This window comes from Oncorhynchus gorbuscha, linkage group LG16 (assembly GCF_021184085.1).
Source record: "Oncorhynchus gorbuscha isolate QuinsamMale2020 ecotype Even-year linkage group LG16, OgorEven_v1.0, whole genome shotgun sequence".
Lineage (NCBI taxonomy): Eukaryota > Metazoa > Chordata > Actinopteri > Salmoniformes > Salmonidae > Oncorhynchus > Oncorhynchus gorbuscha.
Genome location: NC_060188.1, coordinates 26947083 through 26962295, shown reverse-complemented (window position 1 = coordinate 26962295; position 15213 = coordinate 26947083). Strand labels below are relative to the sequence as shown.

Below are 15213 nucleotides of genomic sequence, written 5' to 3'. Positions count from 1 at the left end.
GTTTACCTTCCAATAGGACAATGAACCTAAGCACACAGCCAAGACAATGCAGGATCGAACATCTCTGGAGAGACCTGAAAATAGCTGTGCAGCGACGCTCCCCATCCAACCTGAAGTTTGAGAGGATCAGCAGGGAATAATGTGAGAAACTCCCCAAATACAGGTGTGCCAAGCTTGTAGCATCATAGCAAAGAAGAAGTGAGGCTGTAATCGGTGCCAAAGGCACTTCAACAAAGTCCTGAGTAAAGGGTCTGAATACTTATGTAAATGTGATTTTTCCGTTTTTGTATTGTGCTATTATCACTGTACCTTGCCAGTCCCGAGCAGCTATTTATCACTGTGTCTCCAGCCATGGAAGATCCCTCAAATTACCAGCTGGATACTCATGTCTTCTTATCTTCCTGGGGCAGAGAACCAACCGGAATTATCCCCTGGAAAGCACTGGTGTTACTCCTCCCCTCTTCCCTTGCTTCCCCAGATACATCATGTTAACATTGGGGATGCGAAGCTCGACACCTTTTGGCGAAATTCGCCATTTTGAATGCAAAATAGGTGACCTAAGTGATTTGTTCAATGAGAAAAGTTTAGGCGAGGGGGGGGGGGGTTGCAAGCTGTATGAGAACGAGTGATGCGCGTTTGGAGTAATACATGCTGTATCCAAGGTTCAGCCAATCGTTCACATGGCAGAAAGCCGCACGCGACTGAAGAGACATTCGCGCACGCTCTGGAAAGACAGCGGGAGAGTGGAAAGGCAGTTTGTCGGTTAACGTACAGCAAGCAGCGCGTTCTCTGAACGATCACGATTAGGTAAGGAGACCGGGGTGAGAAGGTGACGTTGCGTAGTTCATGAACTGTAACCGAAAAACAACTGGCATTTGGAAAGTTTGAGTTGAGGGAGAAATTGTGGTGGAACAAGTATTGTTAAGTATCTTGCTTGCTGGATCGAATGATCCGTTAGCTAGTCAGATATATTGAGCAACATTAGCCAACTTAACTGATCAAATAATTGAGTTTATGGTGTTAGCTAACGTTACAACAACAGATGAGCTAACGTTAGTAACCTAACCAATTAGCCCTGGATTGTAAACTGCCATGGTCAAAACATATTGATACAACAGTAGGTAAGATGGGGAGAAGTATGTCTATGATAAGGCGCTGCTCTACCTGTAGGCAGGTCCTACAGGCCCTAATGTTGTTGCACCTGGATTACTGTTCAGTCGTGTGGTCAGGTGCCACAAAAAAGGACTTAGGAAAATTGTAATTGGTTCAGAACAGGGCGGCATGGCTGGCCCTTTGATGCACACAGAGAACTAATATTCATAATATGCATGTCAATCTCTCCTGGCTGAAAGTGGAGGAGAGATTGACTTCATCACTGCATGTATTTATGAAAGGTATTGACATGTTGAATGCACCGAGCTTGTCTGTTTGAACCACTGGAGCACAGCTCAGACACCTATGCATACCCCACAAGACATGACACAAGAGGTCTCTTCACAGTCTCCAAGTCCAGAACAGACTATGGAAGGTGCACAGTATTAAATAGAACCATGACTACATGGAATTCTATTCCACATCAAGTAACTCATGCAAGCAGTACAATTTGATTTAAAAAAAACACCGTATGGAACAGTGGGGACTGTGAAGCAACACAAACATAGGGACACACACACACACACACACACACACACACACACACACACACACACACACACACACACACACACACACACACACACACACACACACACACACACACACACACACACACACACACACACACACACACACACACACTATATACACACGTACGCATGGCTTTTGTACTGTATATATGTGTTAGTGGTGGAGTAGGGGCCTGAGGGCACACAGTCTGAATGTATTGTAATGTTTTAAAAATGGTATAAACTGCCTTAATTTTGCTGGACCCCAGGAAGAGTGCAGCTAATGGGGATCCATAATAAATACAAATTCTTTCAATTTTCTAGCTGTGAGTTAGATTCACATTAACCACTTTTTATTTGACACACAGCACCTGACCATGTGGATCATGTTCTTTGTTGTTTAACTAGTTAAAACCTGCATTTCCCCGTAGCATGGAATTTTTTCATGTTTCAGTGCAAAAAAAAGTCCCACCTTTTTGGGCCCTCACCAGTTTGCATCCCTGTAACATAGCTTATTTACTGCCAATTCAGTCAGCGAGGACATATAATAAGGGAAAATACTTTTGTTACTGTTTGAAAGCAGTGGTCCTCACATGTTGCGGTTCAAGAACATGGGTTCATGAGATTGCATTCATGTGGACTGTGACCTCAGTGTAGAGCCAACTGCTGCTCTCAGCTCCGCTCCATCTCCGACTGGTGCATTGTTGTATGATTAATGATATTATAAGCAAGCTGATTGCAAATAGAAAATCCCCTCTATTTTAAGAATGGCTTTATACCAGTGGGGCCTCTATGACAGTCAATCAAGGCCTCCCTCAAGGATTGAAATGTTCTCATACCAACCTGAAACTCAACTGTCACCAAATTAACAACTGACAAATAAATATGACATAGCTGACATGAGAAGAAGTGACATATTAGGCCCGTCTGCTGCATGGGTTGCTGGAATAGTGACACAGCATCAGCCTGTAAGATTGTAATCCTTCTGATAGGACCGTACAGCCCGTTGCTCTCCACCAATCAAAATCAAACGGGAACCCGACTGACAGGAAGAGGACAATACAACAACATCCCAAAAGTCCATGTCAGTCTTGTCTTGTTCTGGTGATGTGGTGTTTCTATACTGAAGAGACAGGCATCAGGGAGACATACAGTACATTGATGGGGATACCAAACTGGAACTCCCAGAAACATCCTTTACAAAAGGCTAGAAAACACAAATGTTATTATGAAACAGTGCTTTTCTACTGTTGGTTTGTGATGAAATCCCCAAAAGGTGACTTTGACAAACATAGAGGACCTCTAACAGACTACCCAATCATCAGACAAATAGATCCCTGCGTAAAGGGTACATAAAGGGTTCAACTACATAGACATCAACAGACACATGCTGAAGGAAGATAATGTAGCCTCCTGATGAGTAGACACGGTTGACAAAACTTCATTTTGATTCAGTCTGACTGGAGATCTTTTATTTTTTTCAGTTTATATTCTGGGCCTGACATCAACACAATGTGACGTCTGACAAAAGTATCTGTCTAATGTAGAACCCACACAGTTAGACAAACAGCCTACAAGGCCAATCACAAGCCATTATGTCTCCTGCTGGAATGAAAAGTGCTGGGAAAGCGATGTGTCACATCTGCACTTCTGCTGAATACCGTCGCCTTCTAGTTCCAACCCCACTCACCAAGCACCATGGGACCATGTTGAGACCATGTTGACATAGAGTCAGGAAGAGTGCCCAAATCCACTTGCACACACACACACACACACACACATTCAAGCATGCAGGGGCAGATAAGGACCCGAAATTGGCCCTGGCATTTACAGTGCCTTCAGAAAGTATTCACACTCCTTGACTTTTTCTAAATGTTATTGTGTTACAGCCTGAATTTAAAATGGATTAAATTGATAGTTTGTGTCACTGGCCTACACACAATACACCATAATGTCAAAGTGCAATTATATTTTTAGACATTTTTATCAATTTTAATTTACAAATGAAAAGCTGAAATGTCTTGAGTCAATAAGTATGCAACCCCTTTGTTATGAACCCCTTTGTTGTTCAGTCTGCTTTCCAACAGACACTGGAAGACAAATTCACCTTTCAGAAGGACAATAATCTAAAACATAAGACCAAATGTACACTGGAGTTGCTTACCAGGACAATATTGAATGTTCCTGAGTGGCCTAGTTACAGTTTTGACTTAAATCGTCTTGAAAATCTACAGCAAGACTTGAAAATGGGTGACATAGCTTGAAGAATTTGAAGAATTAAAAAGAATAATGTGCACATATTGTACAATCCAGGTGTGCAAAGATCTTAGAGACTAACCCAGAAAGACTCACAACTGTAATCGCTGCCTGTAACGGTCTGAGTGTAGTGGGTGAGGAGTCAGGCGCAGGAAGCAGAGAGTTCAGGGGAGTGCTATTTTAATGCACTGAGAAACGGCGAACATAAGCCAACCCTCACGAAAACACAGGGCGTAATGAACAAACAAATGCCCCAAACAGGGGGACTTAAACGGTCTAGGGAAAACCCACAAATGGGAAAACACAAAACCCATAGACGTGCGCACAAGTACACCAAACAGACGGTCACAATAATTAATCCCGCACAAGGAACCAGGCGGGCCGACTGACTAATAAAGCCTTACTACTAACTACCTAACTCAAAACAGGTGCACTCTTTTAAACACATAAGGAGGGGGAGGAAATAATCAGTGGCAGCTAGTAGGCCGGCGACGACGACCGCCGAGCGCCACCCGAACGGGAAGGGGAGTGTCCTTCGGTCGGAGTCGTGACACTGCCAAATGTGATTCTAACATGTATTTACTCAGGGGTGTGAAAACGTAAGTAAATTTGATATTTCTGTATTTAATTTTCAATATATTTGCAAAAATTTCAAAAACATGTTTTCACTTTGTCATCATGGGGTATTGTGTGTAAATGGGTGATATTTGGTGAAAAATATTTAACCCATTTTAAATTCAGGCTGTAACAAAACAAAATGTGTAATAAGTAAAGGGGTATGAATACTTTCTGAAGGCTCTGTATAACACACCGGACAATTATTTTCCTTGAGGACACCAAACCGGTTTCTTTCTTGAGGCCTTCACATCGGCCCATTTTGTTCCTTGAGGCCCCCAGTATTATCCAGATAATTATAATTTTGCACAAAAGTTAGATAAGCCCACTGAGCTAAAAATGGACCAGCCCATCTGGCATTTGCCTGAAATGCTAGGTGGCCAGTCCGCCCCTACATGAACGTACACATGCACACAAATCCAAACCACACAGGCCCCATCTTGGAGCCATAAGTCACCCCAGTCCACACTGACTGATGCTCAGATGTGTAGCAGATGGGGTCTCAGTCTTCCTTCTCTCTGAGATGGCCCCTATACTGCCTGGGACCGGGTCCCACTGAGGGTCTGCTGGCTGGGGCCACATAGAGACAGCTTCCCCCTACTGCACACAGCTTATACAGGATACATCCCAAAATGGCACCCTAAAAGTAGTGCACTATATAGGGAATAGGGTGCCATTTGGGATGCATAAATAGACTCTAGGCCCCTATAGAGCCACTGTCGAGCCTCTACAGACCCTGTACGGGACCCTAACACACCCAGGTACTTTGAACCCTTTTCTCTGTGGCATTTAGTCTATATACTGTACACAGTTTGATTTCAAAGAGGGGCCCAGCTCTCCCCCTGCATCTTTAGGGGTCATTCTTGAATTGCGGTGGTAGATGCTGCCTCTTGATTTTGGCAATCTTCAATCTTGGTTTCATCAGACCAGATAATCTTGTTTCTCATGGTCTTAGAGTCCATTAGGTGCCTTTTGGTAAACTCCAAACATGCTGTCATGTGCCTTTTACTGAGGAGTGGCTTCCATCTGGCCACAATACCATAAATGTCTGATTGATGGAGTACTGCAGAGATGGTTGAGGAACTCTGGAGCTCTGTCAGAGTGACCATCGGATTCTTGGTCACCTCCCTGACCAAGGCCCTTCTCCCCCGATTGCTCAGTTTGGCCAGGCGGCCAGCTCTAGGAATGAGGATTTTTTATTTAACTCATTTTAGAATAATGCTGTAATGTAACAAAATGTGGAAAAGGGGAAGGGGTCTAAATATTTAATGAATGCATTGTATATAGAAAGGTGTAGGCCTTTCCAAATCATGTCCAATCAATTGAATTTACCACAGGTGGACTCCAATCAAGTTGTAGAAACATCTCAATGATGATCAATGGAAACAGGATGCACCTGAGCTCCATTTTAAGTCTCATAAGCCTGTAATGTAACAAAATGGGGAGAAAGGGAAGGGGTCTGAATACTTTCCGAATGCACTGTAGATGGTCATGGAACACTGGTCATTTGAATCATGTTTACATGCTGTTTTACCCACTTCATATGTATATACTGTGTTCTAGTCAAAGCTTATCCTATGTAACTACGGCTGTACACACCTTTTCTATTCATAGACAGTCCATAATGTCTATACACAAAAATATTTATATTCCTGAATCTGACATTGCTCGTTCTGATATTTCTTAATTCCTTTCTTCATTTTTTTGAAGGATTTGTGTCTATTGTTTTGTATTGTCAGGTATTACTGCACTTTTGGAGCTAGAAACATAAGCATTTTGCTGCACTTGCGTTAATATCTGCAAAGTATGTGTATGTGACCAATAAAATGTGATTTCATTTCATTGGGCGGCAGGGTAGCCTAGTGTTTAGAGCGTTGGGCTAGTAACCGAAAGGTTGCAAGTTCAAATCCCTGAGCTGACAAGATACAAATCTGTCGTTCTGCCCCTGAACAGGCAGTTAACCCACTATTCCTAGGCCGTCTTTGAAAATAAGAATTTGTTCTTAACTGACTTGCCTAGTAAAATAAAGGTTAAAAAAAATATATATATATATATAACACCTGCGGCTTGCTGGGATCAGAGCAGAGTGAGTGGCTGCCTGGTGTCCATACCAATCAGCCAATCACTGCCAGAAGAGAAGCTGACAGTGATTGGCTGCCTGGTGTCCATACCAATCAGCCAATCACTGCCAGAAGAGAAGCTGACTGGACGGAGTACTTCCTGTGATTTATGCCTGCCTGTTGGCTGCCTTATGGATACTTGGCACTGAACATGTACAATAGGCTTTAGGATTATTACTTACAAGGAATGCTTTTTTTTTTCGTTTGAATTGGTTACTATAGTTTATGAAGTACTGTTAGTTGGCTTCTATATCTGCATTGCTTGCTGTTTAGGGTTTTAGGCTGGGTTTCTGCAATGCACTTTGTAACATCGGCTGATGTAAAAAGGGCTTTATAAATACATTTGATTAATTGATTGATTTACATAGGTTAGTGAGATTTAAGAGAGGCCTATCAGGAGAAAGGTCTACCCATAGTAAACCAACAGTACAACTAGGACAGAAAGAGCAGGATTATTAGTCCTAAAATTGGGAAAAGTCACTGCTGAGCAGAGCTAAGAAAGATTTGGCAGTTTCTCCCACATGCCCAAAACCTGGCACACTCCTATACACACAGCTGGTCAGCACTACTCAGAACTTTTGTTGACTGTATGCGGTTTGGGTGGTGGACCATTCACGGGAGACTGTTGAGCATCAAAAACCCAAAAGCGTTGCAGTTCTCGACACAAACCAGTGCGCCTGGCACCTACTACCATACCCTATTCAAAGGCACTTAAATATTTGGTCTTGTCCATTCACTCTCTGAATGGCACACATACACAATCCATGTCGCAATTGTCTCATGGCTTAAAACTCCTCCCCTTCACCTACACTGATTGAAGTGGATTTAAGTGGGATTAATAATGGATCATAACTTTCACCTGGATTCAGCTGGTCAGTCTATGTCATGGATAGAGCAGGTGTTCTTAATGTTTTGTACACTGAGGAGTGTAATTACAATCTAAAAGGCCAAACTGATCTTAGATCAGCACTCCTACCCCGAGAGTATTTCTGAATATGGGCCCAGAAGTTTGCTACATGGCAAATACGAGTCTATTTCCAAACAAGGATACATTTGGCAATTACATTTTTTATTTTACACATCAACAACATGAAACACAACTATTGTACCTATAAAAATATATTATTTGTACAATTTGAAGGCAATGAAAGAAAAACAATTATAGAAGAAATTATCTGTAAAAACAATCTTTACTGTTTATTTTAAAAATCTTTATTGAAGAAAAAAAGTTGTTTGAAAAACACCACTGGTCAAAAAAAAAACGGAAACCAATTTAACTTCTGCTACATTAGACCTCCCAAAACACACCGAAACACACTTACACATAATATAAAACAGAGCGACTTTTACAAAAAATACAAAGGATTGGTCTTACATACAGCACACAGGTTCTTCTCCTTTGTGATTCAGGTAGCATGGCCACAGTATTCCTTAGCAAAGCTACATGACAACCTGGCTGCATAGTAGCCTAACGTTGTCTTGGCAATGGCAGTGACGCTGCCGTCATCACACTAACAGTGTTTGGTCTCTATAGCTTCATCCCAAATGGCACCCTATTCCCTATATATTGCAGTACTTTTGACCAGGGCCCATAGGGAGTAGGGCGCTATTTGGGACACAGCCTATATGGCAGTTCAGAGAAATACTTGGACAGAGGAGAACAGAGAGGCAGATCTTCATCAACACGGCTAGCTTGGAGAGCGGTTTTTATTCCAGCCTTGTTGGTCTCATATTGAACACTGTGAGGAAGGCTCTTGGAAGGAAGAGGTTGAAAAGGAAACAGTGGGCTACTGTGTAACTGAAGAGACTAACTTCAGGTGTTTGGAATGTTGGGTGATCATTGGTAACTCGAAATGAATAAGTACTAGTAAGATACCAAATTAAAGTAAGTAATATTGTACTAACGGGATGATAAATCCTTAGTTTAAAAGCTGTACCACCAGGGGGCACTCAATAACCAGACAGATAAAATGTCAACCCAGTACTGAGAAAACCTTACACAGGTCCAAAATGGAGAGAACTAGTGACAGAGAAACACAGAGAAAATAAAGTGAAAATAGTGCAGGTTTACACAGGGAGTTGTCAATAAATGGTATTAATTAATGGTGAGAATAATTGCTTCTCATACACATTGTGAAGGAGGGGAACTCCAGTGGCTACAAGAGTAGCCCTCTTCACCAGACTGTCTCCATCAACCATCTCCCTGACCACTTTCATCTGATCAAGCCATGATCAGTCCCTCCACCTGGAAGATGCATGCACTCAAAGACTTGGCCTGGGTCAAATATAAAGTCACACACACATTAAACATCAGTGACCTTGGAGAGAAAATAGCCTTCAGGGAATTTGAACATCTACATTGTGATTGACCTTTTCAATATTATCCCTGCATTAGGAAGTCATTGCATTATGATGTCATTGCATTAAAAGTAATTGTTTCATACTGTCTTTGTATTATGATGTCATTCATTACATTATGATGTCATTGCATTATAAAGTCATTGTTTTATACTGTCTTTGTATTACAATGTCATTCATTACATTATGATGTCATTGCATTATAAAGTCATTGTTTTATACAGTCTTTGTATTGCGATGTCATTGCATTATGATGTCCATTCATTCTGATGCCAATGTATTATGAAGTCTGTGACTTTGCAGAAAGTCAGCCAGCAGATTATCTTGATCAAAATGTGGCATGGAAATCAGGATCACCAAGAGAATGGACGGGATATAAATAAATGGATCAGAAATCCCATAAAAGAGATGGTGATAACGATTTAGTAATTTTCTCAGCCCAATATCCTCTGGAAGACTTGCCTGGCTGCCAAGAATCCTTGCTCCGGCCAAACGCTACACCACACCCACAGACGTTAGTTTCTTCTCCTCAATGAGTCTGGATCTGAGTACCTCCTCAATCCTTCACCGAATGCCAACACATTCAGTTTGAAAATTCCTCATGGACTCTGATTGGTTAGAGACGATCCAATCGCTAATGACTTTGTTTGTACAATGCCCCATGTGCCCTTCGTCACCACAAACGACTTCAATAATGGCAGGCTCAGACTAAAGTATGCAGCGAACTACAGAATAATTTAGTGTGAGTCGTCAGGCTACTGGAAGACGGGACAGTAGGAAAACAACAGAGAACAAGTGTCTGCTTCAGAACTGGAAGAGTTCAGAAACACTAGAGACTGTTTCAGAGAGTTATGTCGGGGTCTTGTTGGTTAGACAGCGACAACCAAGACACACAACTGCCTGCTGAAAAATCCCTAGTGCTCTTGACACACCTCTCCTCACCTGTCCACACTGACATATTACTACTGTAGGCTAGTCTCCTCCAGCTTGTGGGATTTTTAAAGGCACAACATGGTGTTGAAATATCCACAGAAAGACAGCATGACATCCCACTACCTCAGCCCTCCATTCGGGGCTGGCGCTGGTGTTTTCGGGACCACCCCTTCCCTCACTGACACATACACTACACGGATATGGGGCTCCGTCAGTGCTGGCTCAGGCCAGGGCTGGAGTGTGTGTGTGTGTTTGTCTATTTGTGTGTGTATGGGGTCAAATCCACACAGAAGGCTTGCCCACCCCTGACTTGCCACTACTGCTGTTGCTGCTGCTTCCAGTCCCTTCTCCACTGCTGCCCCCCTTGCCGTGTTTGGAGCGGTGCTTGCGCTCCTTGTGAGGCTGTGGCTGGGCCTGGGTGATGTTGCTTTGGGGCTTGTCATCATGGTTGTCCCCCAGGTGTTCCTCTGCCCTGTGCTGCTGGCTGTAGGCCTGGATGGCCGCCTCTAGCTGGTCATGGGCATGCAGGATCATGTCCTTGTTGAGGGCCACGCGGGCCTCCCCTCCCGTGGGGAAATTGTCCTCGTTGCTTCCAAACTGCTGCTGCTCCTCCTGGGCGATGTTGGCCCGGTTCTGTTTGCACGCCATCTTGGCGTTGCTCAAGTCTGTGTAAGGGATCTGTTCCGGCTTCACCACGATGTTGTAGCCTGGTGGAGCTGACGGGGCGTTCCACGAGAACGGGTACCCCACGTACTCAGCACCCCCATCCCCCACCACCCCTCTCCCTGCTCCCGGCTCTGGCCCAGGCACCCCCACGGAGACCCCCACGCTGGGTCCCAGCAGCCCCAGCTGGTACTCGTCCTCCTGGGGCGGGCAGCGGCGACGGCGGAGGATGTCACAGATGGTCCCGATGCCCAGGTGCAGCATTTCCCACACGTTGAGGGTGAGGCAGAGCACTGTGACACCGTACATGATGCGCAGGAAGATGGTCTTCTCCGTGGGCCGTGACACGAAGCAGTCCACGCTGTGGGGGCAGGGCTCGAAGGAGCACACGAACACAGGAATCACACGGAAGCCGTACAGCAGGTACTGGCCCGCCAGGAAGCCTGCCTCCAGCGCCGTGCGAGTCACCAGCTGCAGCACGTAGATACGCATTAGCCCGTCACCCTGGATACGCCGCCGCCCGTCATGGCGTACCTTGGGCTTGGGCCGCGGGGCCAGCGGGTCGACCCGGCGAGGGGGCTCGGGCTCAGGCACCTCGTAGATCATAGGGTCATCCTCTTGGTCCTGGTCCTGGTCCTCCTCTATACCCCGGTGCTGCTGCGCCCCGAAGCAGATCTTCCTGGGCCTCCGGTGGGTGTAGCCCCCTCCATCCCCTCCCCCTGTCTCAGTGGCCAACCCTCCCCCGCCCTTGTCCTCGTCCAGCCGGGCGATCTTGTTGACGGCGTAGCCCATGTACATGAGAGATGGCATGGCCACCAGGATGATCTGGAAGACCCAGAAGCGGACGTGCGATAGCGGCGCGAAGGCGTCGTAGCAGACATTCTCGCAGCCCGGCTGGCCCGAGTTGCAAACAAACTTGCTCTGCTCGTCATAGTAGATGGACTCTCCCCCGACGGCGGTGAGGACGATGCGGAAGACGACAAGCACGGTGAGCCACAGCTTCCCCACGAAGGTGGAGTGGTTGTGGATCTCCTCCAGCAGCCGCGTGAGGAAGCTCCAGCTCATTATGTCGCTGGACAGTGGGGCAGACAGGGTCCCGCACTCACCTGCTCACAGACTCTACATGGAGACATGGAAACAGAGAGAGCGAGAGAGAGAGAGAGAGAGAGAGAGATACAGGGGTGGATGAAATGAGAGGGTAGGGGGAGAGATAGAGAGATAAAGAGAGACAGGGATGGATGAAGAGAGAGGTGGGAAGGAGAGAGAGAGGGGAGAGAGGTGAAGACAGAGGGGGAGAGAGAGAGGGATGATGAAGAGAGAGAGGGGAGAGAGATAAAGACAGAGGGATGAGAGAGGGGGAGAGAGAGAAAGAGATAATTAGTCAAATATGAAAGGAGATGATACATAACGTACTGTGTACCAAAATGTCTCAAAAATGTCGAAGGAAGAGCAAAGAAGTATGAGCGCGCAATATCTTATCATTTACATTTACATTTACATTTAAGTCATTTAGCAGAATGAAAGCAGATGAGTGAGAGGATTTTGACAGAGAATGTAGAGATAGTCGAGTTCGACCAATGAGCTTCGCTTCTTCAAGTTCAACAGCAGGAGTCAGAGATGAATTACGGAGGAGAGGAGACAGATAGAAAAGCATAAATCCAAACAAGTGTTATCTCTGAAATTGAGACAGACTGCAATCTCCACATGTATTAGATCCATTATAGTCTCTGGTATACCCCAAAAGAATACACGATCCAACCCAACAACACAGTTTCAGCACAATTAAATAAATGGGGTTATTTTGAGGGGCTGTAGGATATCAAACCAAACAATAGGATATCAAACCGAAGAAAAAGATGCTCAAATGTAGCAGAGAGGAGCCAAAATAATCCCAATAGGAATTGAGCTATCACAGAACACATTCTACACACACTCTCTCTCTTTTTGGGAATCCTCTTAGTGATCCCTCCTCTGTGTGAGGTGCAGATTGTGTTCACTTAACGGTGTTGTTCTGGTGTGTAAATGGCATTGTGTAGTGTAGTGTGGTGTGGTGTTGTGTTGTGTGTAGTGCTGTATTAAAATCAAATACAATTTTATTTGTCACATACACATGGTTAGCAGATGTTAGTGCGAGTGTAGCGAAATGCTTGTGTGTGTGGGAGAGGAGAAGCCTGTCTATGTAAGTTAGCCGTGGGCTCCAGGCAGCCAGTCCAATTGCACCAGTTAAACCAGCAGGCAAGCCTGGCCAAAACAAGTGGAGCATGGAGTCACCTCAGACCCACATTAGCCAGGTGTCCAGAGCCAGGTTGCCTTCTGCACAGAGTGACACGTCCACCAAAAAATACAAATATATTTCATTGCTAATAAGTGGCTCCAATGGTGCATGGCTCATTGTGAGTCGGCCTGAAAGGTAAACCCAACCATGAAATAAGATCTTAGGCTGAGGTTTAAAAAGGAGCTCCACAGCACCTTCCTTCCCCCTCGCAGTTTGGTGAACTCAGATAGAGGGAGGCCAATACAGGTCTGCTGAACGCTGGAGGGAGTGGATGCTGGGCTGTTAGTAGACATACTGTAGGGTGTGTCCTAAATGGTACCATATCCCCTACATAGTGCACTACTTTTCACCAGGGCCCATAGGGAAGCTTGAGCTGGAGCTCCTCAGACCCCTGGTTAGTGTCTCCTATAGTGTGAGAGGAGCAGGAAGGGAGTGAGAGTTAGAGATGGGAATGTTTGAAGCTGCCTGCCTGGACTCACCATAAAACATGTGCAGTATTGATCACTGTGACCATAAAAGGCCTGCCTAGGATAGAGGAGGTACTGTAGATGTCAGGAATGCTGTGCATACTGCTGTTTTAGAGTGTGTTTGTGTGCGTGTGTGTGAGTGTGTATGTTCCCACAATTGTGTACTAGTGTTTTTAACACCAGTCTCACATTACAGTAGTACAGTAACACTGTATATACAGTGGGGCAAAAAAGTATTTAGTCAGCCACCAATTGTGCAAGTTCTCCCACTTAAAAAGATCCCACAGTTGATTTCTTCAAACCAAGCTGCTTATCTATTGCAGATTCAGTCTTCCCAGCCTGGTGCAGGTCTAGAATTTTGTTTCTGGTGTCCTTTGACAGCTCTTTGGTCTTGGCCTTAGTGGAGTTTGGAGTGTGACTGTTTGAGGTTGTGGACAGGTAGGTGTCTTTTATACTGATAACAAGTTCAAACAGGTGCCATTAATACAGGTAACGAGTGGAGGACAGAGGAGCCTCTTAAAGAAGAAGTTACAGGTTTGTGAGAGCCAGAAATCATGCTTGTTTGTAGGTGACCAAATACTTATTTTCCATCATAAATAGCAATTAAATTATTTAAAAGTCCTAAAATGTGATTTTCTGGAATATATTTCTCATTTTGTTTGTCATAGTTGAAGTGTACCTATGATGAAAATTACAGGCCTCTCTCATTGTTTTAAGTGGGAGAACTTGCACAATTGGTGGCTGACTAAATACTTTTTTGCCCCACTGTATATATATATATATATATATATATATATATATATATATATATATATATATTTATTTATTTATTTATTTTCCTCCCCAAAACAGAAAAGTGAGTACTGCACCAGTGTTAGCACTTCATACCCGAGGAGCTGAGCTGACATCAACACATTGAGCCATTAGGCAGTTTGTCCTTCAACTGTCTGGACTCTTGTCTGGCTCTGGCCTTTCCTCTCCTGCATGACATCATTAATCACACCGTCTTTATAGAACCATCACTGTTATCCCTCTGCTATGCTCAACACATGATTTCACATTGCCAAGACACAAACATACTGTACATTCACCCAGTCCGAGGCTAATAAACGGCACCAAGTGACTTGTAATTTAGAGTACAGTGGGACACAGACAGGGATCTTTTCATCTGAGGAAGACGTCACTGAGGATCCGTCAGATGTCAGTATACGTGTTTGAATAAAGCCGAGTGTAAGAAGATAAATATGTCTGCCTGTTTTTTTTGAGTGCTCCAACACCTGTTAACCATACATTTGTTATTTTTGGAAGTTTCTGCTGTGTAAGCCCAGTCCAGTTTTCTGTTTCTTGAATGTGCATTTTGTGTCTCTCTTATCTGTCAGCGCTAGCTGTGGCAGAGGGGGATCTCGAGTGATACCTGTCATTGAGTCATCACCGTGTGAATGGAAGATCTGGGTAACAGACCCCTGGATGTTAACATACTGTCTCTCTGGAATGGGAAGGTGTGAGGATTAGAATGTGTCTGTGTGTGTGTTATATCTGTGTGTAGGTGTGTGTTTGTGCATGTGGAGGAGGAAAGTGAAAGTGAACAAAGTGTGTGTGTGTGAGCTAGAGGTGGAATACGTTATGTGTGACTGTGAAAAAGTTACACAAAGTGAATGCGAACAGAGAGATGGCACCATGTTAGATGGCACCATGTTAGATGGCACCATGATAGATGGCACCATGTAAGATGGCACCATGTTAGATGGCAGCATGTTAGATGGCACCAAGTAAGATGGCACCATGTTAGATGGCACCATGTTAGATGGCACCATGTTAGATGGCACCATGTTAGATGGCACCATGTAAGATGGCACCATGTT

General features: G+C 44.5%; 1 protein-coding gene across 2 annotated transcripts in view; it reads right to left on the bottom strand.

The window, feature by feature from the left end:
- Window positions 1-7666: 7666 nt before the first annotated feature.
- Window positions 7667-15213, bottom strand: part of LOC124000818 (gap junction gamma-1 protein-like) — a 45432-nt gene continuing 37885 nt past the window's right edge. Inside the window, exon 2 of one of the 2 annotated variants that reach the window (XM_046307445.1) lies at window positions 7667-11728. In XM_046307445.1, coding sequence (XP_046163401.1) covers window positions 10223-11674 — 1452 coding nt within the window. In that variant the 5' untranslated portion in view covers window positions 11675-11728 and the 3' untranslated portion in view covers window positions 7667-10222. The remainder of the gene's footprint in view (window positions 11729-15213) is intronic. The other variant, XM_046307444.1, reaches the window with a different exon arrangement.